Genomic DNA, 27,683 nt, shown 5'->3' with positions numbered 1-27,683 from the left:
TGGACGATTTCTGTGATTTGTGTCGACTTTGCATCATAAGCATACTCTTTTTAATAGCCATCTTTTATTTAATCAAGGTCACCTAATATGGCTGAAGCTGTAAATACATCACACAAAACAGATAATGACTCCTCTCAATTAGTCATCGGTGATGATGCGTTCTTTCTATCATACGGCTTTCAAGTAAGTATGCTGGTCGCCATGACGATTCATCTCTTTCTCTCTGTCGGGTTGAACAATTTCAACATCCAAGTCCTTCGTCGAGGAGATTGCGGGTTTGAATACAGAGCTAGACAATACGCCATGACCATGGCTGTTACAGATCAACTCTGTGCTCTTGCAGCCGTCTGCCACAACTTTCTGATCACCATCCGGGGCCAGGACACTCATACTTGCGTCTATGTCTATATTTTGCAGCATGCTTTCAGCACATTTTCCCTTTGCTACATGACTGCATGGAGCGGGGATCGCTTTTTACTGATATGGAAGCCATTCCTTTACCAACGAATCGTCACCAAGTCGGTGGCAACCATTAGTTTCACCCTTGCAACCATTGTTTGCTTGGCTGTAAGCATTGGTCAACTTGTCTCATGGAGACACAATCCTACAGTGATTAACGAATGTTTCCCCAGGGAAATGGGCATGACTGGAGACAAGGTCTGGGTGATCTTTACATTTTCTCTACCGGTTCTATTCATGATCGCTTGCATGTCTACACAGGTGGGCACTCTGGTCATCACTTTCACCAAGATTCGCGCCGAGACCAAACTACAGCCACATATTGGCGGGGACATTTCCCAAGGAGTTGGTGATCATGGTCAGTTTCGTATGCGGTACCTCAAAGGCATCCGCACTGTTCTTATCCTAATTCTCTCTACCTACATCGTGGCCCTACCAGCCGTTACCGTGCGAGTTGTCCGAGATATGTCTGACCGTGGATACGTCTCCATTATAGCGTTCCAATTCGTCAATTTTACCTCGTTTATCAATACCTGGTGGAAGTTCTTCATTTTTCTGACGACGAACAAGCAATATCGATGTGCTGCTAAACAAGAACGCAAGAGATTTCTGCGCTGTTTGGGTCTTGAGGTAAATTAATAAGAATTCATAGAAATGACGAGTAGAAAATATAACCACAATTAAATTACCATCAGTTGTCATTAAAAAAATACTTGTTATAACATTGACAAAACTGTTAATATCATAACGCCTTCGAATTCTATCAGGTGTTCTGGAATGAGATCTGTGATATTTTAGTTGCCGCTCTTAACGAGTGTTATGCTAATGAGAAAATGTCGGATACTCAAAGGAAAGGAATAATTACTTTGATATACAAGAAAGGGGATCATCGGGAGCTGAAGAATTGGAGACCGATCACATTGCTGAATAGTGATTATAAAATAATTGCAACAGTGCTTGCAAAACGTTTTCAAAAAGTAATTGGTAAAATTATTCATGAAAACCAGTCGGGTTACATAAGAGGTCGTCTGGCGGCTTGTAATGTAAGACTTACTAAAGATATCATCGAATACATGACAAGGAACGGTAAAAACGGTGCTCTTATGATGGTAGATTTTTCTAAAGCCTTTGATGTAATTGATGTAACTTTTATCAAAAAATGTCTGAGTAAATTTAATTTTGGACCTGTTTTCCAGAAGTGGGTAACAATTTTATACACAAATATTTCAAGTTCTGTAATTGTAAATGGTTGGTTATCTGAAACTTTTAGTGTTCTGAGAGGAATACGCCAAGGGTGTCCCCTCTCGGCCTTATTGTTTGTAATGGCCGCAGAATTAATGGCAAATAAAGTGAGAGAAAATAAGGAAATCAAAGGTCTAGATATTGATGATAAAGGTATTGATCTGAAATTGCTGCAATATGCAGATGACACCTTATTTTATGTATCTGATATAAATTCTTTTGAAAATATTTTAATCGAATTAGAGGTTTTTGGCAAAGTTGCAGGACCGAAGTTAAATAGAGAAAAGACTGTCTTGATTTGGATTGGAACAGCCTGTCAACGATGGTCGCTAACTTGTTTTGGTTTACATTGGACAGATGGGCCAGTAAAATACTTAGGACATCATATCGCACCTGATCTGCAGTGTGCTTTAAAGATTGATTGGAAAATAAATTAGAAAAAATGCAAAAACTGCTAGATAACTGGAGAAAAAGAAACCTGACTTTGTTTGGAAGACTGACTATTATTAAATCTCTTGCAATTAGTCAAGTTATACATTTAATGATTGTTGATACAATACCGTCTACTTTTTTGATAAAACTTAATAGCCTGATATTTAAATTTCTTTGGAAAAGTAAAATTGAAAAGGTAAAACGATGTATTGTTACTGAGGATTATTGTGAAGGAGGAATACGAATGATTGATGTTAAAAGGCAAATGTTTAGTTTTAGGTTGAAGTGGCTTGGGATGTTTTTAGATAATACAACAGGAAATTGGAAAGATATGTGTAAACATTGGTTTGACTGTTTGGGAGGGCTGCATCTACTCCTCAATTGCAATTATACTGATTATACTTTAAATCTCTTAAAACTTAGAAACGTCCCACATTTTTACATAGAAATATTACATGCATGGTACCTCATAAACAAATACACATCCGCTGAATGTCAGACACAGAAGCATATCGACGAAAATATTTTATGGTATAATCAAGATATTGTTTTTGAAAAGAAAATGTTATTTTATGAAGACTGGTATAAAAGTGGTATTATATACTTAAATGATATCTTTAAAGATGGTACTTTTGTTTCAGTAAATGAATTATTTATCCGCCTTAATACTAGAAGAAGTAAACAATTTTGATTTTTGACTATACAAAGCTACAAAAATCAATTCCAAAAATTTGGATAAATGATAAACATAGGGTACCTTTGGTTTTCAAAGACCATAATCTCTCTATCCCCCACTTTGTATTTGGAAAATCAGTTAAGCCTGTTAGTCTTTTGAGTAGTAAACAGTGGTATAATATGATCAGTTTTGAACAAATTAAAATAAATAAATGTTGTTTGTATTGGGAAGATGTCTTGCAGAAGGACGTTAAATGGTCTTCTGTTTTTGATAGGAATTTGATTGGGATAAAAGATTTTCGTCTACGTGAATTTAATTTCAAGCTTTTATATAATATGTTACCAGTCCGTAACAATCTGTTCAAGTGGGGTCTCGCATACGATAACCTTTGTTTAAAATGCAAAAAAAACTGAAGATGTGCTTCATGCTTTCATTTCATGTAAGGCAAATGAAAGGTTCTTTAAGTATTTAAAGGACTTAGTTTTACGTGCTTTCAATCTTAGAATAGAGATAGATATTGTTTTATTACTCAAAATGAATTCGCAAACCGAAATCGATTTGATAATGACTATTGCTTTTTGGTCGATTTATAAAATGATTATTTTTCGTAATAAGTATGGATATGATAATAGAGATTTGAGTTTGATTTACTTATTTAAGAGAGAAATGACTGACAGAATAGAAATAAACGAACATTTGAAAGTACAAAATATGAAATTTCCTGCGAACTTGCTTAGTTATATTTGAGTAAATAACTTGTGTATCATTGATGTTCCATTGATTTGCTAAATTGTAAGCAAAATTATGTTACTGTTTGAATATTGAATAAACACCTCTAAGAGGCAAAGAGAAAAAAAAAATAACGCCTTCGAATCAGTAAATGACGAGAAAAGGCGTCATCAAACTTTTCTTTCAAATGAACTTTGGCATGTTGCAGGGTGCTTGGATCTGTAAGGTCCTATCAGATCGATCTTTGTTTTCTCTGCGACATGTTTCTCCTAGCTTGTAGTCCCATCACTGCAGCATTGGCATCATCTAGATCTGCTGGAGGGATGATGCGCCAATTTTTTCAAAGCCGTTTGTTTTCACTATCAAAGTCAAACCTTACCGACCTATATTAACTGGCACATGGTTGTCTACAGGAGGGTTCAGAACATCTGCAGAATCTCCACCACACAAGTAACCCTGTAGTGAGTTATACTGTAGTGAAGCGAGGGGTTCCTGAATCACAAAAAAGGGGCTACATAACAATAAAAGCACGGTATAAAATTAGAAGTAATTATTTCATGTAAGTTTTAGTTTCTTATGAGCCATCGTGTTATATTGCTCTCTTGAGGCATTGTTCAGTTGTTATTTCCTATATAATCATACCTTTTCGGCGTCGGCTTTATGGACAGATAACCTTACTGATATTGTGGTTCATGTTATCCTTATATGGTACACATACGGCTCCAACAGGGAAATGGTTTTCACGTATTGCGTAATTCTCTGTATACATTTTGCTTTTTCAGCCAGTAAGTTTTTTAATCTCCAAATATGATTCCAAAATCAGAACTCTAGACTAGCTATATGCCCACATATTTCAAATATTCAATCAAGCAAGTTTGTATACTATGTTTCATTTAATGCCCACATAATTATTTATGTTACATACATTTTTTCTGACTCACTCTGTATATTTCACTGTATTGTTTATAGTGGGTTTTCTACACCAAACGAATATTCTCAGCCAAAATATGTGTTCTGAAATGCATAAAAACACTGGTGGGCCCATAACCCTAAAAAGGCTGGGCTATCTGAGGTCTTAATGGGGGGGGGGGGGGGGGGGGGGGGGGGGCAATATTCAGTTTCAGTTTATTTTATTTTAACCATAAAAATGAAATATCTACATACAAATGAGTAACATAGTAAACATAATACGGTAAAGGACACCCTTAGAAGCAAATTGCTTGTGGTGGGGCCTTAAAAAGAAAAACAAACTACCCATAAATTATACAGTTTAAAAACTTTAAATAACATTATACAAACACACATTCACGCTTACAAATATACATACACACATACATAACAAATTTGGTATCAAACTGTGCGGGAGACACGAGGGAAAAAACTCATGAAATTTTAGCGCCAAAGGTTCAGGGGTTTTGATGCAGGGGCAAACATTCGAAAGGGGGGAGGGATTTGTGGCCCCGGCCTTAGTAGGGATTGAAACATAAAATTTGGGGACTTGTGAAAAACCAGTCGGTGACGTGGCATCTTTATTAAGGTGAACGCCATTTCCTTGTTGGAGCAGTCTGTATACCTAACCAGAGGCGGATCTACAAAGGGGTTTAACCCCCCCCCCCCCTTTGTCGGGGGGAAATTATTATTTTTTTTTTGTAGTGCTTTCTTCTGCCCCCCCCCCCAACAACAACAAAAAATATATATATATTGGTCTGCACGATTTTCAAATTTCGGGGGAGCAAATATATAATTTTTTTTAGTGCTCACTATCCCCCGACCCCCCCCCCCCCCCCCCATAAAAAGGATGTACAAAAAGAAGTTGTAATTTGAAAATGTACATACCGGTATGTCAAATGTAAAAAAAAGAATATCAAAATATAGTACAAAATAACTTTGATTCAAGATTCTTTATTTGTTGAATATGACTTTAATATACATATACATTACATGTATATGTTGATAAATACTCATTGTTAATAATTCACCACTGGCCTTGTGTATTACATAGAAAGTCTAATAAATGACAAATACATGATATACAAGCACATAAACTCAAAAAGATATATCTTTCAGAAAGAAAAGTAAGAATAGTTCAGACAATTTCTTCAGATGAACAGAAGTTTTCTGATGTTGTGATAAAAAAACTACCCTAATTAAAAATTAATATATGAAACAAAATATTTCATAAAATAGTTATTTCTGTTTCTGTGATTGAATATAATGAAGAGAGCGAGAGAGAGAGAGAGGGAGAAAGGAGAGATAGAGATAGAGAGTGTGTGCTTGTGCATGTGTGTGTGCGTATGTGGCATTTCATGCATAGGAAAATGAACCAAGGAGAAACTTAAACTTAGGCATGTACCAATATTACAATCATAAATGCAATTTTCATAACTTCATGTGCATATAAATCAGTAATTAACAAATATTTCAGGTTTAAAAAGTGTATATGTAATATAAGTTATCAATCACCATAACCCTCACAACCACTAACTTTTCCTCTAAGCAATTATATAAAATCAGAGCAAAGTTGATAAACAGTGATTCCTCCACAAATGAGATTTAGGCATTTATTATTTATTATAGTCGTTATCTTTGAAACAACATTATCACTTGATTAAACCCACATAACGTACATGACTTAAAATAAAATGTACAATTGAACAATCAGCTTCAAATATATTTCATGGCTACACATATAGCGTTCGAACCGGAAATTAGCCTGGGAAGGTCCGATTTGTATGTGGAGTTCAAAACAGCTTTGCGTTTATCATCTCTCAGAAACGTGATTCTGGCTGTATGTCACATTCGAAACGCACCTTTTTCGGCGTTACAATATGCCCATATCTAAAGACGTTAGAAAAAGGCTTTGCATTTATCACCTTAAAAATTTGCCTAAAAGACGTTTGAAAACACTGATTCTAGGCAAAAATTGGTCAATAAACACACCCCATGATATGTAAGCAAAGTAACCTGTTTAAAAACGGTTAACGGCAAGACATTTTGAGTAAACAAGGTTTGAGTTGAGTTCCTCATACTTGATGGTGACAGTAGTTCTTTGGGATAGCACCTTGAGAGTTCTTAAGATCTATCATCAGTGGGTCCAACTGTTCTTAGTTTGGTCAGTATAAACAGCCTCGTAACTTGATCCAAAACGATTGACAGCAGTAAGAGATTTAGGGTAAACAAGGTTCCTCTTGAGTTCCTCACATTTGTTGATGATAGATAGAATGCAGGTATGTTCGTTCTTTGGGATGGCAGCTTGAGAGTTCTTATGATTGGTTACAAACTCTGGATTCAGTCTTTGATAAGACTTCTTATGATAGATAATGAAGAACTTCTGTAGCTTGCTCCAAAATGATTCCTGAAGAGAGAATGAAAAAATACAATGCTCACATAATAAGGCACGTTCAATGTTACATCAGAGGTAATCCATTATCATCATCATAGTCATCAACATCCTAATATACATTATCATCATCATCATAGTCATTATCATCCTCATAGACATTATCATTATCACCATCATCATCATCCTCAAATATATTATCCTCATCACTATCACCATCACCATCATCATCGTCATCATAGTCATTATCATCATCATAATCATCATCCAAAAAGACATTATCATCATCATCATCACCATGATCATGATGATGATGATCATCATCATAGACATTATCATTATCATCATCATCATCACCATCACCATCACCATCACCATCACCATCACCATCATCATCATCATCATCACTATCCCCATCACCATCATCATCACCATCACCGTCATCATCATCATCGTCACCATCACCATCATCATCATCATCATAATCATCACCATCATCATCATCATCACCATCACCATCATCACCATCATCATCATCACCATCACCATCTTCATCATCATCATCACCATAATCATAGTCATTATCATTATCACCATCATCATCATCATCATCATCACTATCATCATCATCATGGTCATCATCACCATCATCATCATCACCATCATCATCATCATGGTCATCATCACCATCACCGTCATCATCATCACTATCATCAAATAATTAACTTTATAAATCATCATCACTATCATCATCATCATCATCATCATCATCAAATAATTATCTTTATAAATCATCCTTGTCTTCCATCAGAGGGTGACTAACCAGTGGTTCAAGTGGTGGAAGAGTAAGTATAGTTTCTCTCTCTCCTCGAAGCCAGGAGCCTTGGGGATGAGTTTGTGGTAGGCCTTATGGAAGTCTTGGTTGAAAGAGTGAAACATGGCTCCTATAGACAAGTCAAACTCATGGTGGCCATAAAAACTGGCTGGATCAAAAATAACTGCAAATATAACAGAGAAAAATGACATGAAGTAGGAAGGAGATGGGAAAAGGTGTATCAGCATGCTAGAAAGTAAAGCTGTCACGTTTGCCGCTAGAGTACAGAAAAAGGATGCGTCTTATGCCAGTAACTAATATGATCATTCAAAATTTATTATATTTTCTTCATATCTTTGCAAAGATTGAATGAAATATAGTATACAAATTTGCTTGATTGAATATTTGAAATATGTGGGCATATAGCTAGTCTAGAGTTCTGATGTTTGGAATCATGTTTGGAGATAAACTGATTGAAAATGCAAGAGAAATGTCTTTTTGATCAGCAAAATGTATACAGAGAGCGAAATCTATCTGGAAATCATGTTCATCACAAAGCACATTTGCAAATATGTAAAAACCACTTGTTATGCCTCAAACAGGAGATAGGACCAGGAGGATGCACACAGACAGAGACATGGTTGTAGGACCATATATATCCTAACCATACATCATCAATAGTGATCTGTCAGTTTATGACAGGTTCAATGACCCAATAGAGTTCTACTTCAAGTGTCTCTCCAAGTACTTCGGTCTTTAGCCATCTGTTTCAGCATTTCAACCATACATACTTTAACAAAATAAAGCTTGGAGCAAATATCAGATCACCACAGAGATGCCCATGTAGCCACCCGCTATTTACATCTGCGACAATTGCTTGGGGCTGTTATGGTTGGGTTTGGGTTTTAGATTAGGGTTGGGTTTGCTTTAGGGCTAGGTAGAGTGTTGAATCCAGGATTGATGTTAGGTTTTTGGTTAGTGTAGGAAATTGACACAGAGGAAATGTCATGGAAGCAAATGTCATACAACCGCCCATACATCCAATTTTCCTTACCTGGGCAAGATTCAAGCTGGCCTGCGTTACCACCCCATAGATCACCATGCTGCAGTGCAGGAGTGATCTCCAAACCTTCAAACAACTTGGGTATCTTTCTCTCCAGGAGTGGCCACAGTTCTCTTAACTCTTTGTCACTGCTCTTCTCCTGTATCTGGTCTAGCTGCTTCTTCAGGCGGTACTCAGTATAGAAGCGCTGCATTGGAATTTGTACAAGTATTTTGTATGAGATCAATATATTTTTTAAACACAAATAAACAAACTTTTGTCAAATACACAAACAGAAAGAAACAAACAAAACAAAACAAACAAAGTCAAATAATAATGACATCTTTAAAAGTTCTTAGCCGCTTCTTTTGGTGATGCTGGGCAAAGGACATCTTTATTTAAAATATTACGCCAGATCTATGCAAGAGCTTATGCCTCTGTACCGGTATATCATTCATCTTAAGCCTTTACATAAACAACGGTACTGAAAGACATAGGATGTTGGGAGAACACAACTAATAGATTCATGGCTCTTTAAATGGATTAGTGCTGTAGAAAACTTCACTGAAACATATACATAGTAACCACCTTTAAAAGAAAATGCTGCAGCAAAATAAAATGACTTAAGCAGAAAGTATTTCATATTTCTGTATTTTACTACTAAGATAAATGAAGGGACATTTGCTGAGGAAGGCTACTTCTTTTACTCCACAAAGCATAAAAACACAACCACACTCCTCCCACAGTCTTTCTTTCCCCTTCTCATTGGTCTCAATGCCCTCAAATAAGAACCGTTAACGTGACTTTTATAGCAAAATGTGGTGGCATAAAAAAACTTGTCTGGAATGTAAAATGTTGTGACTTATCTAAATGAAAGTTAACCTAACATTAAGCCTCATCAAGATGGTATGTGCATTTACTAGCTCCATATACGAATGATGTGTTTCTACCTCTATGTGACAAAACTATGATTTTCAACAAATATGCAATTTTGGGTTCCAGACGCTTCTTTTCGTGGCACTATGTTTCGCTAAGCTGCTTAAAGAGTCTAGGCCAAAACTCCTGCCATTGTGGCTTGAAGCTCCCTTCCCCTCCCCATCCCTCTCCCCCTCCCCCTCCCCATCCCTCTCCCCCTCACGCTCCCCCTACCCTCACAACCTTTGCCCTTCTCTTACCACCTAATTGTCACACCATGTATTATCAAGAGGAAGGTAACAACAGCAGGTGGTTGTATGAAATCCCCCTCCCCTTCTCTCCCTCCCCCCTCCCCCCTCCCGCTTCCCCTATCCTCACAACCTTTGCCCTTCTCTTACCACCCAATCGTCACACCATGTATTATCAAGAAGAAGGTAACAACAGCAGGTGGTTGTATGAAATCCCCCTCCCCTTCTCTCCCTCCCCCCTCCCCCCTCCCGCTTCCCCTATCCTCACAACCTTTGCCCTTCTCTTACCACCCAATCGTCACACCATGTATTGTCAAGAGGAAGGTAGCCACAGCAGGTGGTTGTATGAAGCTCCCCCTTCCCCCCTCCCCCCCCCCCCCCCCCCCCCCCCCCCCCCCCCCCCCCCCCCCCCCCCCCCGCTCCCTCTACCCTCACAACCTTTGCCCCTCTCTTACCACCCAATCGTCGCACCATGTATTGTCAAGAGGAAGGTAGCCACAGCAGGTGGTGGTATGAAATCCAAACTGACTGACGAATCCTTGGGAGGTATCTGCCCCTACACGCCCTTCTTCTTGCCTGGCTCTCTTACCCTCGTCTAGGTTGTGAAGGTGCAATCTGTATGGGATAGAGTCACAATGCAGCAGGATAAAAAAATAATATGAAAATTGTGATATCGAATTATCAATGTCCGTTTAACCCGACAGCTGAAAGCAGTACATACGAAACATCTTGATAAGAAAACAAGGGTCCTACAGCTCTAAGTGCTTGCTAAACCAAATTAATAATAAATAATGATAGTGGCTTCTTTTACAGCATTTATGTCTGGCAAATTGCCACACCTGGTGCTCCATTAATATTACCCTAGCTTTAGCATGGCTGCCATTGGTTAACATCTATACAAAGCTGGATACTTAAGATAATAGTTAAAAGAGACAGCTACGCACGTCCTTTAATAAGTGTTTATTCTAAGCAGTTTAAAATTTTTATGACAATTAGCATACTTCTCAAGAACATAGAACATGGCCTCAGGATCATACCTTGCTAAGTGTTCACCTAGAGCTGCAGAATGTTTGCTTAGACCTTGAAGATCAAGATGTTCCATGATGAATATGGTTCCCGTTCCTGAAGGATTGTCCAAGACTGGTCCAGGTTTGGGAACCCTGATGGTCTCTGTGGCCTGTATAGCTTCAAGGCTTGCCTTCTCACCATCAAACATCTGCCTTGCCTTCATAAAGGATATCAAGTTACTTATGTTATGGATGCTAATATTGTATAGATGGTGACAATCTAATGGAATTGTTTGTATTTATCATTATATTAAAAAAAAATCAGTTGTGATTGACTTTTCATGTTTTAATGTCATGAAGTATAAATGCAATGAAAATGGAATAGGCTCAAATGTAAAAAAATTGGCTCAGATATTTTGAACCAAAATTTAATGAGCTAAAATACAAAATATAGAATCTGTACTACGTACATACAATAACTATTAATGAGATTGAAAATTGATACATATAGATGTTAATCGTTTGCAGTAGCAGACCAATGAAGTCTGATATGACTTTATTGGTTACAAACATGAAAATTTATGAGATTTCAATCAAATTACCCCACTCTTTCCATTGACTTTGACAAAGAACTTGCCCTTGTCGGTGTCGTAGCTCTGTCCATCGCTGATGCAGCCTCCGGAAGTTGTACCGAATGATTTGACCCTCGTAGCCCCAAGAACATCCTTTAGTATCTTCTCCATCGGGCATCGGCTGTCCTGAGGATTGTTACTAAATTAAACAAAATTCAAATGGTCTGTGATATTCTACTCAAGGAGGCATTAGTATACTTTTTGGGTAGGAAAAACTGTTCAGACGACCTCTATCGATTCTCAAAATGTTCAAACATCACTGTACGAATTACACACAAAAAAAATCGGCATTACATTTACTGAGGACACCTGTAGTGCAGCGGCTTAGCAAGAAAATTGTGCACTTTTTGAGAAAAGCATGAAACTTCCAGCATAGTTTGCTTTCACCATAAGATTTATTTTCAGATGTGGAGGGAAGTCAGATTTGACCTCTGATGACCCTGAGAGGTCAAATCCAAAATGGCCACTTGTCCGCATGGTCTAATGTACAAACACGCTTAACTTTTGAACCAAATACACCAGAAAAACGTTTAAGGTGTCATTTCCAACTAACTTGGGGATGCCAATTCATTTGGTAATACTTTTAAGATCACCTGAACTCAGGGTTTTGCATTTAGGTCAAGGTCAAGGTCAAAATTGACTAAAAATAGCAAGTTTTGAATAGTTACAAAAGGTTAAATCTCATTTATTTGTCATTTGTTCTCAAATTTATTTAGGAATGGTTCACCTGCCGAGTCCTCCACCTTAATCCTTTTCAGTTAGTTTATTTCACAGTTTGATGTGACCTCTGATGACCCTGAGAGGTCAAATCCAAAATGGCAGCCAGTCCGCATGGTCTAATGTATAAACGTGAACTTGAACCAAATAATCTAGAAAAACGTTTAAGGTGTCATTTCCAACTAACTTGGGGATGCCAATTCATTACGTAATACTAAGAGATCGCCAGAACAAAGAGCCCCCGTGAGAAGGCTCACGGGGGCTCTTTTATTACTGACGGGGGCTCTTTTTTATACAAATATCCATTGAATTGGTACCTATGATACTCCTCAATTATTTGCTATTTTTTCATTATCATTTCAATCAGCATTTTCCCTCTTACAAATTTACAAGCTACATAGCTGTTACTGGCCTATGTATATAATATATGTACGCATACAACACTGATCTTTATGATGTCTTTAACGTGACATATCTTCTTCTCCCCTTGCAAACGAAAAAGAAAACAAGGTCATTAAAAGGGATTAAGCGACAAATAATGATTGTGATTCAAATTGATGCGAATATTTGTTTGAATAAGCACTGCTATTCACCCGAATCTTCTTTGTAAAAACAACTTTTACAAATCTCAGCCATGCTTACTGAGTTGAGACGTTCCATTCAATTTGAAATACCCATTACATAATACACTTCTCCTAATCTCAAAGTGATCTTACAGCACAGTGGCAGAATTGCATGGCTGAGATTTGTAAAAGTCATTTTTACAAAGAAGATTCTGGTGAAAAGCATTGCTTATTCAAAAAAATCCTTGCATCAATTTGAATCACAATGATTATTTGTCGCATGGTCCTTTTATTAAATAACCTTGTTTTCTGTTTTGTTTGCAGAGGGAGAAGAAGCTATGTCACGTTAAGAAATCATAAAGATCAGTTGTATTATGCGTATATACATTATGATACCAGAACAAATGTTGATTATCAGAATGTCATTTTGGAATACCTCTATACAAATACCACATTGTCTTTAGCCCGTATCAGTATTAGTATGATCCAATATAAAGCTATTATTCTTTATTTAATTCAGTATAATGCTTTTCCTCAAAAATAGTTTTGCTATTTTTTTAGGGTTGAGACGCTAAGAAATGGTTTCAAATGTACATTACACGAACCCTGAACCATTGCAAAATGATGGTGGTTCTCTCTCTCTCTCTCTCTCTCTTTATTTTAATCATCCATTATCAACTACATATAAAGCAGCAACCAAAAACTTAGGATTATCTGAGATAGGTGAAAGTAAGAGTTAAAAAGAAAGTCATGCTAAAACGGCGCTTCACTTCCCCCCGCCCCCTGAAAAAAAAAAAATAGATTAGTAGTCCTCCTCTCCAGCATCCCCCTCCCCCTCAGTGCAATGAACAGGCCCTGTACAGCCTCTGTACAGAAATGGATGACATAAGCTCCATTGAAAATGAAATCTAGAGACACAACTCGATAGGATCCATACACATTTTCCAACATGTGGGACTGAATAAAAAAAGTGGGCGACTCATCAACATTCTTGTTGTGTTCAATCCAAATAGTTAAAAAGCAAAGTTTGTCAACAAACATACTAAATACATAACACTAAAATGATGCTGAATTTTCTATACTTTTCCCGGTAATTTTCACAGCGTTGACATCACACGTACGGTGAACTACCAGCCGAAACACCTATCGACCGGTACAAGATCGCAAGTGAGATGTTGTGATTACCAGTGCATACGTCCGCGCGTTCAAGGGAATTTCCCTAATGAGGTTTCAAACCAAAACTGTTGGTGATTCATTTGGGAATTAATGGCATTTAGAATAAGAAGGCCCATGAGCCCGAATTACGTACGTACTAGCCTACAAGGTGAGGGTATGACCTAAAAGTCACATCCCCTTCTAGCTGGATGGGGTGGGAGGGGAGGGAGAGGGGGGGGGGGTTAGGGGCAAAGAGCAGTGCATTACCGTAAAACTTACTATTATGAAAGATTTCTGAAATCCCGACCGTATGTGTTGGACTTTTTGTTTGAAATTTATCTGCCCAGGTAACCAACCTGTCGCGTTAGGACACACTATAGGCGGAGGAGCGTCTTCCAAAGCGGGGAGGGGAGACCAACAAAAAGGGACAGCTAAAAAGGATAGGCGCTATAACGGTATAACCACACAGCGGGAAAATACAATTCTAAGTCATTGAAAAATGTATCACTACATTCTGATTAATTTGTTAACAAGGGTCATATGTTTCTTTCCTTACCTGGAACTTGATAGGCCTACCTGCTTTCGCATAAATCATAAATACTAGCAAGTGTAGAGCAAGCTTTTGAGAAAACAAAATATTGCTCTCATTGGGGGCGAATATTAAACGCTCTTGGGAAGGGGAGAGCGTTGCAAAACATTTGTTTATTATAAATGGTGAGGCTGTAATAAAATACCCTTTTTTCAACATGACTGAAATATAATTTGGGTAATGTGCTTTGCAGGTGCTTGACATTTTAAAGATCTCGATAGATTTGATTGGAGGCATATGCATTTATCACATTTGAAGAAGGACAATAATTCGCTTGAAATTGAGTTTGTTAGAGGCGAAGAGTCTGGGCACTTATCTGAAGGGGGCTTGAATGGGCACTCATTACCGAGAAAGAGGGCATTAGTCAGGAATTGAATAGGGACACCCAGTAGCGGATCCAGGGAGGGGGCCTAGGGGGCCCGGCCCCCCTGGAAAAAAATGTGTATAAACACATGATTTTTACCTTTTTGGCGCCCATGGGGGGGGGGGGGGTGCAAATTTTTAAATTTTCGAGGGCCAAAAAAAATAAAATTGCTCACTACCCCCACTACTTAGTGAATCAAATTTGAATTTGAAATCAACAAGGCCATGAATCCTTTTATTCGGAGGAAATCATCCGATTGTAAAATTGCACAGCCATTCCTGGATATATAATATTTAATGACAATAATAAGCATGGGATCCAACTCAATGAAGTCTATAAAATCAATAACCGTCAACAAATTGAGGAATCTGAAAAAAAATCTAGAAAAAGCCCATAGAGAGAGAGGGGGGGGGGAGAGAAAGATATCTCTTCTTCTTCTTCTTTTTTGTATTCTTCTTCTTCTGGCATCATCATCTTTTAGACCTGGGGGAGGGGGGGTATTCACATATATAATGGGTCACTTTTTTACACACAAAATCCCTAAACAGGGTCCACTTGTTCAAAATTTTCCAAAATTTCGTGTTTGCATGGCGAACACCTGAAAATTGTGAAAAATGGGCTTTACGTATTTGGAGAAAAATTACCCATTAAAATGGTTAGGGGTTTGGAGGCTTGAGCGACACACCCCCGTCCAAACCAAATCTGAGTACCCCCCCCCCCCCCCCCCCCCCCCCGCATTTAGAATCTTATTCAGAAACGGCAGAAACCGTTCATCTTGTCCTATATTCCAAATCTCAGCACAGTTTGCATGTTTTTGTTGAAGTTTGTAACGTATGTACGGGCAATAGAGAATAATTTGGTATATTTTTCGGGACAATTATGATTCTTGAAGTTGCACAACTCTTAATACACGTAGTCTTAATTTTCAGAATTATTTGGAAACAGGAATTTTGGGGGTGGAGCTCGATATAACATTCATTGCTAATAATATATAATGATAATACGAAAAATGTAAATGGTATTGTCTTCAATAGAAATATAGATATAAAACTAATCAACAAGACCTTTCTTTTTCAATGATGGTGAAGTATTTTCTCACAAAATGGTACCGGGTCTAAACAATTATAGAGCCTACACGTATACAAAATTGTACGCGGTTGATCGTACATCTTCACATGCAAGATATCTGGAGAAAACAAGCACACACTTCCGTCAACTGGTGAATGGCCAATTTAGCAACTTGTCACAAACTAAAGATGAAATCGCATTTGTCTACATTAGTTTCTCTATGTTGTTTTGTTTTTATTTTTTTGAATGATAACGCTGAAACACATGTATTAAAGGGTTACCGTATTAAAGTATTAAAAACTGAGAAATATCAGCCAAAAGAGGGCGGGAAAACAAACCCCAAAAAACAACAAAAACATTCAAATTTGAAAAATATCGGCCCAAAGAGGGCGACAAAAAAAACAAACTTTTCTGACCGACCGGCCCATGTTTTGGCACCCAAAGGGCAATACAACAAGTTTTTATTTTAGGCCTAATGCAGGGTTTGGGGCGGGCCGTACACTACCAACGGAGCCTCATCCATCTTGATCGAGTTCAAGGATTTATAGGCAGTAAACATTAATTCTTAAAAACAAAAATTTTGCAGATGATAAAGACCAATATTTATCAAGTTATTTAGTGAGTGCAACCACGGTTAATACTGACAGTCAAAGTCAAAGATAATGATGTATGAGAAATTGGTCGTGATCATCTTTAATTAAGCCCACAACAGTACTATATAGCACACCCCTTACAGTGACTATTGGAAATCTGAACAAGCATTGTAATCGTGATTTAGCCTCTAAATAATAACGGGAATTATCTGGCGGCCGCCAGATGAAACATAGTACAGGAGCGGTACAGATATAGCCCGAAGTTTAGGATTACCCAGCGGGACAATTATTATCCCCAAGCATAATTCACACGGTGGCACTATAGTTGGCTTCCGTATAGCCTACTTGATTTTAATTTGATTGTTCCAGTCATTAAATGCTGTTGCATACCGGTATTCTTTCCAAATTGAATCGTAGTCGGGTAGGTCGATCAGGGGAAGAAGGGTGGGCGGTTGTTGTTGGGGGGGGGGGGGGGGGTCACGTTTTGCTGGACAGATCACAGCACAGTACGTGTGGACCAGTTTAGTAAAAGCTTTTTGAAGACCCGTCTTGCCTTGTTAGAAAGTATGGGTAATAGTATTGTTATATTTTGAGGCGCCCAAGCGGCCCAATTGTTGTCGTTGAGGGGATAAATTTTCGTGAAGCGGCACACCACAATATGCTTTGGATTTGTAATGGAATATTTTGATTATGATCGAGGGATCAAGCACATTTTTTTTTGTCCCGAAATTTGACAATTTGACCGATCGACATTTTGTTCCGTGGGGGGGGGGGGGGGGGGGGGGGGTTAAGATCAACTTTTAGGTCACCCATTAGCATAATTTTTTTAATAATTTTTTTAATAATTTTATTAAAAACACACACACACACAAACAAAATTTGAGAAGGGGGGGTCGTTCGACCCCCCCCCCCCCCCCCCCCTGCGTACGTACGCGCCTGATCTGTGTATAAATATACCCTGGTAATCTTGGAAAAAATAGCAAAAAAGTCCGGAAGAGAAACTCGCTACTGACACAATATTGTCGCCCAACGTGCTTTATTTTCATACAGATCACTAAATGATTAGTACTTCCGCCACACGTACAAGTACATGCCAACTTGCACATTTTGTGAACCAATCGCCGCCTTCATATATCTGTGCCGGTGCCTGAAGCAGAACCACTGCTGAACAGACGATCCCGTCAGAAAATCTCCGATGTTAACTAATTTTAAATAACTTTCATCAATCACAAGTCCAGAGTTATTCGAAGTAACAGACAGATATATCGTATAAAAGTCAAAACTCTTGAGGCTGATCGATTTTACCGCAACAACTGTCAATATGTCAGGAAGAGTGAGAAGGCGAGAGTCGGCAAATCCCACGGATTCTGCCACCATTTCCCTGAACGAAAAAATCCTGAAAGAGTGCAACACGCTGTACACGGATGAGGAAAGAGGTTTGTAGGCCTATCAATATTTTTTAGGAATGCGAAAAAGGAATAGATCTAGAGGGGCCTACCTTGCGTTTGACCCTGTGATTCACTGATTGATCCCTTCAAATTAAGGCTAGATATCTAGTCTAGATGATAGATCTAGACCTAGGCCTATAAATTGAGTCCACATTAAATTGAAAACTAAAATTAAAAAATGACCATGTCTAATGAGGCATGACTAATCTTCCAAAGTCTAGACTGACCATAGTCTAGAGCTAGAGTCTAGACATGAAGACATCAAAAAAAAACTTGTTTGAATCTTAGAAGTTGGAAGTTTGGTTTCAGAATTAGGTCAATTGATTCCATTTTGTGACTTCAATGTGCTGTTTCTTTCGTTTGTTAAGCCTCTTATTTGGGTAGGGTCGGCTCTCTCTTTAGAGACGGAAGCCGACTAGAGTCTATACGCATTCCCTTGCTAACACCAAGGTCCCCCCTCCGATCTTTGCCACTTTCCTGAAGTGAGCCCCCCAGGCTTATGCAGGGCTAGACGTAAGGATAATATCCATGTGCTTATTTTTTGCTAGTCCCAAGTGATCACAAGCGACATCAATTTGAAACTACCCTTCCCCCCCATTTTGGGGATCAGCTACAAATGTAAATAGGGAGGCGTGAGCTCCGCTCAGTCCAAACCATGGTGACAACGTGTAAAATCTGCACATGCATTTTGCATTCGGTCCTCGCATGTGGATGCACGTTGTAGACAATGGAGGTAAGGCTTGCCTATCGCGCTCAAGTTGCGCATTCAGCAAAGCAACATGCGTACGCCAGTAGGGGCGCTGGTCCGAGAATAAGGATCGTCTTCATAAACGAGGATCGTCTTCTTTAACACAGACAGATGCGTCCTCAAAAATAAGGACCGTCTGCATTTTCGCAGACGTTTCATATTTTTGATCGGCGCATTGGCGATGCCAAAAACGGATTCTGCAATGATTTTCTTGATGCATTTTACATTGACTTTGTACAGAGACCTTCACATTATGAGCAATAAATCCTTGGGAAGACGGACAACCCATAAAAGTAGACGGTGAATTAGGGTTATATTTCCCCGGGGAATCCATTTTTGGCATCGCCAGCGGGCCGCTCTGTAACATGAAACCCCCAGAGCGCCGATGAAAAAAAACGTCCTCGAAAATGCAGACGACCCTTATTTTTGAGGACGCATATTGTCCTCGTTTATGAGGATATCCTTGTTTATGAGGACGATCCTCATTCTCGGACCAGCGCCCCTACTGTACGCCACGTCATATGCTGCGTCATATTCTTGTGTGCGCTCTAACTGCCACATTCCTTGACGGACTTCTTTCAAATTTTGTATGAAGGTGTATCTTGGTATAATCTACACACCTATATTGCCCCCAGTGTTACGTCTTCTTTAGGGTAAAAGGCTAATATTTCGTGGTTGGTTTGTGTGTGCTCTATAGGCCATATTTCTCAAGGAATTTTGTTCGAATTTTCAATGAAGGTGTAGCAAAAAGCGAGACATAGGCGCCGCTTTTCTGGTGACGGTGGTGCGGCAACTGCGGCGGCGTCAACATCAAAAACTTAAACTCGGGTTAAGTTTTTGAATTTTTAGTATAATTTTGAAAGTATAAGCTAATTCAATAAAACTTAGACTAAAGGGTTATCAAGTATCCCCAATCATGTGAGTAGAATTTCAGGTCACTAAGTTAAAGATAAAGACCAGTTATGGTTGTGAAATCGATCAGAAAAGGTTGATCATCTAGCATATAAGTATTGGTGTGTACTGCAAGGTTCTGGAATCATCAAAATGATAAGAAATTTGGCCCAGTCTTCGTAAAGTTACAAGCACTGTACACAGAAAGATGTATATGGGACTATACGCACATGTGCACGACACATGCGTTTTTCTCTCACATACCAATAGATAAACTAATTTACCAAATATATCGATTAGTAGGTGGTTTCCCTGCAAAAGTTTTATCGTCATGTATTAGTCAAAACATATTTTATTTCATATTTCTCGGTAACGAGAATACATGAGAGCCCGCCCGCAACGCTACAATCAATACGTTCGTCGCGCTTACATCGTATGATATACGAAATCTTCGAGCTGCAAAAATCTGTTTATATTTTTGCAATCCTTCGTTTCCGGCAGAGTTTTTTGCCGAAATCCACTCGTAGAAAAGTTTCTGACACTTTTGAAACGGGTTTTGTTCTAAAATGGACAAATCTTGGGACTCTAAAAACAATTTTGAAATCCCATCTTCTGCTCGGTGCCTGCCGGGCACGAGCAAGTCACCATCGGAACCTGCAATCACGGGGACGGGTACTAACCCGCAGGCAGCCGGGACTATAATGCCTACCTTACCCGGTGCTTCTCCCCCGACGAGTAAGGCAAAGCCGAGCTCGGGCATCGCTGTGGGTACTCCCAAATGCAAAATTAGTAGCAAGGCATAGCCGAGCGAGCAAGAAAATACTAAATCGTCTAAGACGAAAGTCAAATCCTCTGACAATAAATATGTTGGTAAGGCTAAGCCGAACCGCGAGTTTGACAACACGAGCAAGGCTAAGCCGCGCTCGGACTCAAAATCGAAGTCTGTGGATTCACGCATTGATAAGCTGGAAGACATGCTTTCTGTGTTAATGGAGAGAATCCCTGCCCCGGCACAGCCGGCTCTGGCCCCACAGACATTCTCCTCTCCGGTTGATAAAAACACGGAGCCCCTCTCGGTAGGAAGATTGACCTCGGGGGAAGGCCTTTTGGCCGATGGTTTTTATGATGGAAGTGAATCGCCAGGTAGCGAACTTCTTTATGATACCGACGATGTCGGAAGCATGGGCAGAGCTGTTGGTAGTGTGCCTACTACTGCCGGCAAGGGACAAGATTCAATTCCCATGATCGCCGCAAAATTTGCCATGCCCTCGGGGATTGGTGCCCCCTTACATGACGACATAGCTCAATCTATGACTTATTTGATGAGCAACAAACTGGAAGAAAAATCTCTGGATGAGGCGGCTGAGAAATATCTTTCCCCCGAAAACTGTGAATTGCTTGACACTCCAAGAGTGAACACAATTATTTGGGAAAACTTGCGTTCAGCAACTAGAAATAAAGATCTGAAAATTCAGTACATCCAGAAGTCATTAACCAAAGGCTTGTGTGCTTTCGCACGATCTCTGAACCCGGCTACGATGACCGAGGAGCAGCATGATGCATTGGCGCTGCTATGTAATGCCAATTACGGCCTAAATTCCATGAGGAAGAATTTGATCAAACCGGATCTCAACCCTCTTTTTCATCATCTGTGCCGGCCAACTTACCCAGTTACCAAACACTTGTTTGGCGAGGATCTGGGGCGCCAGGTTAAAGAACTGCAAGAACAGCAAAAAGCCACGGCAGGTGTTATGAACACGAGAAACCAGCCTCAAGACAGGCATCAACGCTCATATCATCCTTATCGCAAGGTTACAGACTATGCCAAGCACACCATGAAACGAGCTGGCTGGTTCCCCAATCGAGATCAAGGCAATTCGTCATCCCGTATGTATGGGAACTCAGAGCGCCCTTTTTTAGGGCAGCGCCAGAATTCCAACTTCAAGAAAGGGAATTCAAAACAACAGGCATCACACACCTACACCCCAACAGCAGCCAACAGGGGCAAACAATCGTACCATCGCAAGAAGTAGTCGAGGGAAATTCCCCTTCAGGCTCAAGCACTCAAGAGGTTAGTGTTTGTAATGAAGCCGTGTCTGATATGGTCGGAGGTCGACTGAAGCCATTTTATGAAAATTGGTGCAAAATTACTTCAGATCCATTCTTACTTCAAGCTATTCAAGGCTACAAACTGGAATTTGATCCAGACAAATTCCCCCCCATACAAGACAAGCCCCTCCACACTTACAAGCGAAATGCTATGGAGATGGCTAAGATCCATGAGGAGTTGAATACTCTAGAAAATAAAAACGTCATTGAGCGTTGCTCACACGTCAATGGTGAATTCATTTCACACATTTTCACAAGACCAAAAAAGAATGGAGGAGTTAGACTAATTCTGGATTTGTCCAAACTTAATAAATACATTACTTATTACCATTTCAAAATGGACAACATTTTCACTGCTGTCTCCCTCTTGTCTGAGGGAGACTTCATGGCTTCAGTCGACCTTCGCGATGCATACTACACGGTACCCATTCATACAGAATCTAGAAAGTACCTTCGCTTTGTGTGGCAGGGACAATTATGGCAATTTAAAACCCTGCCAAATGGGCTTAGCTCTGCCCCCAGGCTATTTACTAAGCTTCTCAAACCTGTGTTTGCCTGTCTTAGACAATCCAAACACAAAGTTGTTGGATATTTGGATGACACTATAATTATTGGTAAAACCAAGTCTAGAACACTAGAATCCGTGACAGCTACTACAATGTTACTGAGTAGACTGGGATTCATAATTCATCCAATAAAGTCGGTGCTTGAACCGACTCAAGAAATTGAATTTCTTGGATTCAGACTTAATACAATTAGAATGGAAATTACACTGCCTGTTAACAAAGGCAAAGACGTAAGAGAGGCATGCATTGGGTTGCTAGAGAAGAAAGCCCCCTCCATAAGGGAAGTTGCGAAGATAATTGGGAAAATAGTAGCAACATTTCCAGCTTCTCAGTATGGGCCACTGCATTACAGGGCACTAGAGAAAAAGAAAATAGCAGCATTAAGGTGCAATAAAGGGCACTTTGACAGGCCCATGGTACTTTCACCTAAATCTAAAGATGAAATAAACTGGTGGGTTTCAAATGTTACTTCAGTTAAGTGCCCTATGCATCATGGGAAATTCATGATGGAATTGCGCACCGATGCCAGTGGAAAAGGCTGGGGTGCTACAGATCTAAAATCACAAACAGGGGGCAGATGGAACAGCCAAGAATTAGCTAGGGCTCACAATAATGAAATAAATTATCTTGAGACCCTTGCAGCAGGCCTCGGGTTGAAAGCTTACTGTTCTAACATGAGAAATACACATGTTCTGATTAGGCTTGACAATATGACAGCAACTGCGTACCTCAATAATATGGGAGGTATTAGATCACACTCCTGCAATGAAATTGCCAGTCAAATTTGGGAGTGGTGTAAGGATAGAAATATTTGGTTAACGGCTGCTCATCTCCCAGGTACTCTAAACGTCGAAGCAGACCGCATGTCTAGGAAATTTAATGACAACATTGAATGGATGCTCGATAGGGCTATGTTCAAGTCAATAGTGGGTAGATATGGTCTGCCAGAGGTAGATTTGTTTGCAACTAGACTCAACGCTCAGCTACCAAAGTATATTTCGTGGATGCCAGACCCTAATGCTTGGGCAGTGGATGCATTCACCGTAGACTGGGGTACTCTCAATTTTTATGCCTTCCCACCTTTCAACATAATTCCAAGGTGCCTACAGAAGATTAAAGTAGACAATGCACGAGGCTTATTGGTGGTACCAAACTGGCCTACACAAGCCTGGTTCCCCATTCTTGAAGAAATGTTGCTTGAAGAGCCCATGCTTTTGCCATGGAACATTTCACTTCTCACTCAGCCAGTGTCTGGCAGTCCTCACCCTCTCACTAATCTTGATCTCCTTTGTTGCAGGCTTGGCGTGCACACTGTGACCTACATGGATTAACAGAGAGAACTACAGACATTATTGGTGCATCATGGAGAGAATCAACAAAGAAACAATACAACATTTACATCTCCAAGTGGAAAATTTTCTGCGAACAGCACAAACTTCCATGGATGCAGGCTAAAGCTAAGGATATTTTAGAGTTTTTCAGTGACCTTTTTTACAGACATAATGCTAGCTATAGTGCTATCAATACAGCAAGGAGTGCCCTGGCATCAGTCATGAGTTTGGATGATAGCAACTATACGATTGGTTCACATCCTATCATAAGCAAGTACATGAAAGGTGTTTTCCAGCTAAGAACTCCAACCCCACGCTATGCTCAGGTTTGGGACGTCAGTATTGTATTGGATTACCTTCGTCTTCAACCAGCTAATGATAAGCTTCCTTTGTGTAAATTGACTCAAAAATTGAGCATGTTACTTGCGCTTACTTCAGCACAAAGAGTACAAACTCTTTGGAACCTTAATTTGGACAAGATGTGTTTGAAGACGGACTCGGTGGAATTCCACGTTGATAGCCTGCTTAAGCAGAGTAAACCAGGAAATGTTGGTATAATGGTGAAGATATCAGCATTCCCAGAGGATGAACGGCTTTGTGCCGTACATTGCATTGAACAATATATAAAACTGACAAAAGAAATAAGGAAGTCAGAGAGACACCTGTTCATCTCGTTTCGGAAGCCACACAAAAGGGCATCCTCGCAAACAATTTCGAGATGGATCAGAGTTGTGATGAAAATTTCTGGCATCGATACGGACCAGTATAAGTCTCACTCTACAAGGGCAGCATCTACTTCAATAGCCAAGAAGATGCACATCCCAATGGATGTGATTCTCAAGCATGCCGGTTGGGCCAATGAGAAAACTTTTGAAAAATACTACAACAAACCAGTGAATACGGGACATTCTACTTTCACTCAAGCAGTCCTACATCACTGATTCTGATTTCTACCAGGACCAGGTTAGCTATTCCTGATATTTGTTGACAAAGTATTGTCGCATATGTGACTACTGAGCTTTGAAGTCTCATGTATTCTCGTTACCGAGAAATATGAAATAAAATAGGAGGATTAAACGAGAACTTACAGTTTGAAGTTTGATCCTTATTTTATGAGTATTAGGAGGTTAGAGAATACATGCCCTACCTCTCCCTCCCTTGCTCAGGATCATTAGTATGTTCTCATCAGTCCTATTTTATTTATTTTATTTGTTCATCAGTAGTCACAGTTGCTTTGAAGATTGATTGTAGCGTTGCGGGCGGGCTCTCATGTATTCTCTAACCTCCTAATACTCATAAAATAAGGATCAAACTTCAAACTGTAAGTTCTCGTTTAATCCTCCTATTCTTTCACATGATTGGTAAATAAGAGCTTCCATTTCATTTTTTGAAATTGGGGCGTTTCCAAAACTGGTCTTTACCTTTAAGGTCAAAGGTAACCCTGTAAACAATCATCGGATCGGATGCCGATACCGATCCGATCAGGGGTGATCGGATAATAATTTCCGATCGCCGATCAATTAAATTGACCGGAAAAAAATCAGCAGATTTTTTATTTTTTTAAATTTATTTTGCATACCTACATTATAATCCAAGATGGCGGCTCGCATGTTTTACCTCTGCTCTTAGACCAATATTATTAATTTCAAAGTCGTGAAAAGGCACTAAATATCAACAAACATGGTCTACAACAACTCCAAATGACAAAATAATCCCAGCCATGAATTTTTTTTTGAGCATTTGACAGCCAAAAACTTTAAAACTTTTGTCATTTAAAAAAAATTTAAAAAATACCAACATTATAATCCAAGATGGCGGCCCGCATGTTTTGCCTCTGCTCTTAGACCAATATTATTAATTTCAAAGTCATGAAAAGGCACTAAATATTAACAAACATGGTCTCCAACAACTCCAAATGACAAAATAATCCCAGCCATGAATTTTTTTTGAGCATTTGATAGCCAAAAACTTGAAAATTTTTGTCATTAAAAAAAAAAAAAACAGCCAATTTTTTGGTCGATCTGCCGATCCGATACCGATCAAACGTGTGAGGGTGTCGCTCCGATCTTCCGATCCGATCGGAGCCCCAACTTACAGGGTTAGTCAAAGGTCATTTCAGGTCAACAAACTTAGACTTCTTTCACAGTACCATGTCAATGAATGTTTTTTATATTTATATGGTTAAAAGTACACATTCCTATTCCATGAAACTTGAACATAGGGGTTATGAAGTATCATCAATCTTGTGATTAGTCTTTTAGGTGACAAAGTCAAGATCAAATGTAATTTAAGGTCTGCAAACTAAGACTTTGTTGTGGTATCAACATCAAGATTTTGAATTTTTAGCATAATTTCAAAAGCGTGTGTTCAAATTCCATGAAACTTGTACACAATGGTTATCAAGTATCAGAAATCATATGACGCAAATTCTAGGTCACAAAGTGTAGGTCAAAGGTCATTTTAGGTCAGTAGACTTGGATTATGTTTTCACAACTTAATACCGGTAAATCAGTTTTTATTATTTGTTCATATTCCAATAAATTCATCAATTTTGGTACAAATTATAATAGTAAATAATTCTGCTTATGATTCTTAGCCAATATTCACTTCAAAAGCTGATTATATTCAGAGGATTTCATTTTTTTTTGGGGGGGGGGGAGGGACCTACTAATGGGCCACTCTGCCGATAAATTATGTCCCAACCTCAATTTGTCATCATTCAAATTGCGTAATGCAGGCGAGACCGCAGAGAGCGTTTCCCTTGTTTAAAGTAGAGTTTTCACAAGAAAATCAGACAGTCATTTAAAAAACAGTACATAGTATGACTATAATACAGTTCTTGCATCAAATCAATGCATTAAAACTTCTTTATTTGACTAGATAAATCAAATTGCTTTCTTTTTGAATGGGTAAATATGAAGTAGGATGCCCGGAACCTTTATAAACAAATATACACTGTCAAGAGAGGTTCTCGTGGAAACTATTTGCAAGAGGTAAATCCAATTGTACTATTTTTTATAAATTAAAAAGAAAAAAGTGAAACATTAAATGTTAATGAAAATTATTGAATTTATTAAAATTGAAACAAATTGTCAAAATGTTTTAAAATTTTTCAATTTTAATTTTAAACTTTAAAAAAAATTATCAATTTTGTTTTCCAACTCCCAAATACTACTCTTTCAGAGGAACCTTGAAGTGGTTGAAATATTTTTGGTCATGTGAAGAGCTCTCAACCAATCAAAAACCAATACATTTTTAATGCAGGATATAATCAAAGATATTAGCCAGTAAGACTAGTAAATAAACTCAACAAATAAATGAAAAAAGTAGCCCCTGAAAAGAGAAGCCCCCGAAATGGTAAAAGGAGCCTCCGAAAGTTGAAAAAGTGGCCCCTAAAAAATTGGATATATACATGTATAGCTCCAGAAATAAAAAAATTAAAAAAGTTCACTGCTCCCACATAGTACTTTATAGAGCAACCTTAAAAATGATTGAAATATTTCTGGTCACGTGAAGAGCTCTCAACTAATCAAAATTCAGTAAAATAATGACATTTTCCCCAAAACACGTAGAAAACCAAGATTATTGCAAGCGTACTATCAAATATATTATACTTTCGTAATACATGTGTACTATTTACTGGTATGTTTTTAATGGTTTATCTCAACACTATAAATTGGTTTTACATTATACACCATAGCCCTACAGCTATATTACACTACAAAATAAATATCATGTACAAGCGGAACTATTGTGTATTGTGTACTGACCATTGTACATGCCTGATTATAAACACCAAGCATATTGGAGAACTACATGTATCTGTGAGCATGAAACAGCATCTGAAATGAAATAGTCAATGGCATTGATTGCAGCTTTGGGTGTAGCGCCCTCTATTGAGCAAAACATGCTAACCTCTGTGATAATGGTTCCATACTGTGAAGAATATTCTGGATTGGGGAAAAAATATGGGGATGAAAAACAAAATCACATATGGCTAGAATA

The 27,683-nt window shown here is 38.8% G+C and overlaps 3 protein-coding genes across 3 annotated transcripts in view; 2 read left to right on the top strand and 1 right to left on the bottom strand.

Annotated features, from left to right (window-relative positions):
- Positions 1-6,801: 6,801 nt before the first annotated feature.
- Positions 6,802-13,958, bottom strand: LOC581319 (ketosamine-3-kinase). Its single transcript, XM_030991404.1, has 7 exons — positions 13,899-13,958; positions 11,507-11,675; positions 10,935-11,122; positions 10,353-10,512; positions 8,747-8,942; positions 7,702-7,876; positions 6,802-6,893 (listed from the first exon to the last, which is right to left on the bottom strand). The coding sequence occupies exons 2-7, from the start codon at positions 11,645-11,647 to the stop codon at positions 6,827-6,829; spliced, it is 927 nt and encodes a 308-aa protein (XP_030847264.1). The 5' UTR covers positions 11,648-11,675; positions 13,899-13,958; the 3' UTR covers positions 6,802-6,826.
- A 6,067-nt stretch (positions 13,959-20,025) lies between these two features.
- LOC105436879 lies at positions 20,026-24,298 on the top strand. Its single transcript, XM_030991403.1, has 2 exons — positions 20,026-21,743; positions 23,645-24,298. The coding sequence occupies exon 1, from the start codon at positions 20,647-20,649 to the stop codon at positions 21,703-21,705; it is 1,059 nt and encodes a 352-aa protein (XP_030847263.1). The 5' UTR covers positions 20,026-20,646; the 3' UTR covers positions 21,706-21,743; positions 23,645-24,298.
- The window catches only part of LOC587455 (EH domain-containing protein 1), a 66,213-nt gene continuing 60,468 nt past the window's right edge, over positions 21,939-27,683 (top strand). The window contains exon 1 of the mRNA XM_030992514.1: positions 21,939-22,011. Within this exon, the coding sequence (XP_030848374.1) occupies positions 21,939-22,011 (73 nt within the window). The remainder of the gene's footprint in view (positions 22,012-27,683) is intronic.

This window comes from Strongylocentrotus purpuratus, unplaced genomic scaffold (assembly GCF_000002235.5).
Source record: "Strongylocentrotus purpuratus isolate Spur 01 unplaced genomic scaffold, Spur_5.0 spur5_scaffold_2, whole genome shotgun sequence".
In the NCBI taxonomy this organism is placed as follows: Eukaryota; Metazoa; Echinodermata; class Echinoidea; order Camarodonta; family Strongylocentrotidae; genus Strongylocentrotus; species Strongylocentrotus purpuratus.
Note: the sequence above shows the minus strand (reverse complement) of the source record. Positions and strands in the feature narration are given on the sequence as shown.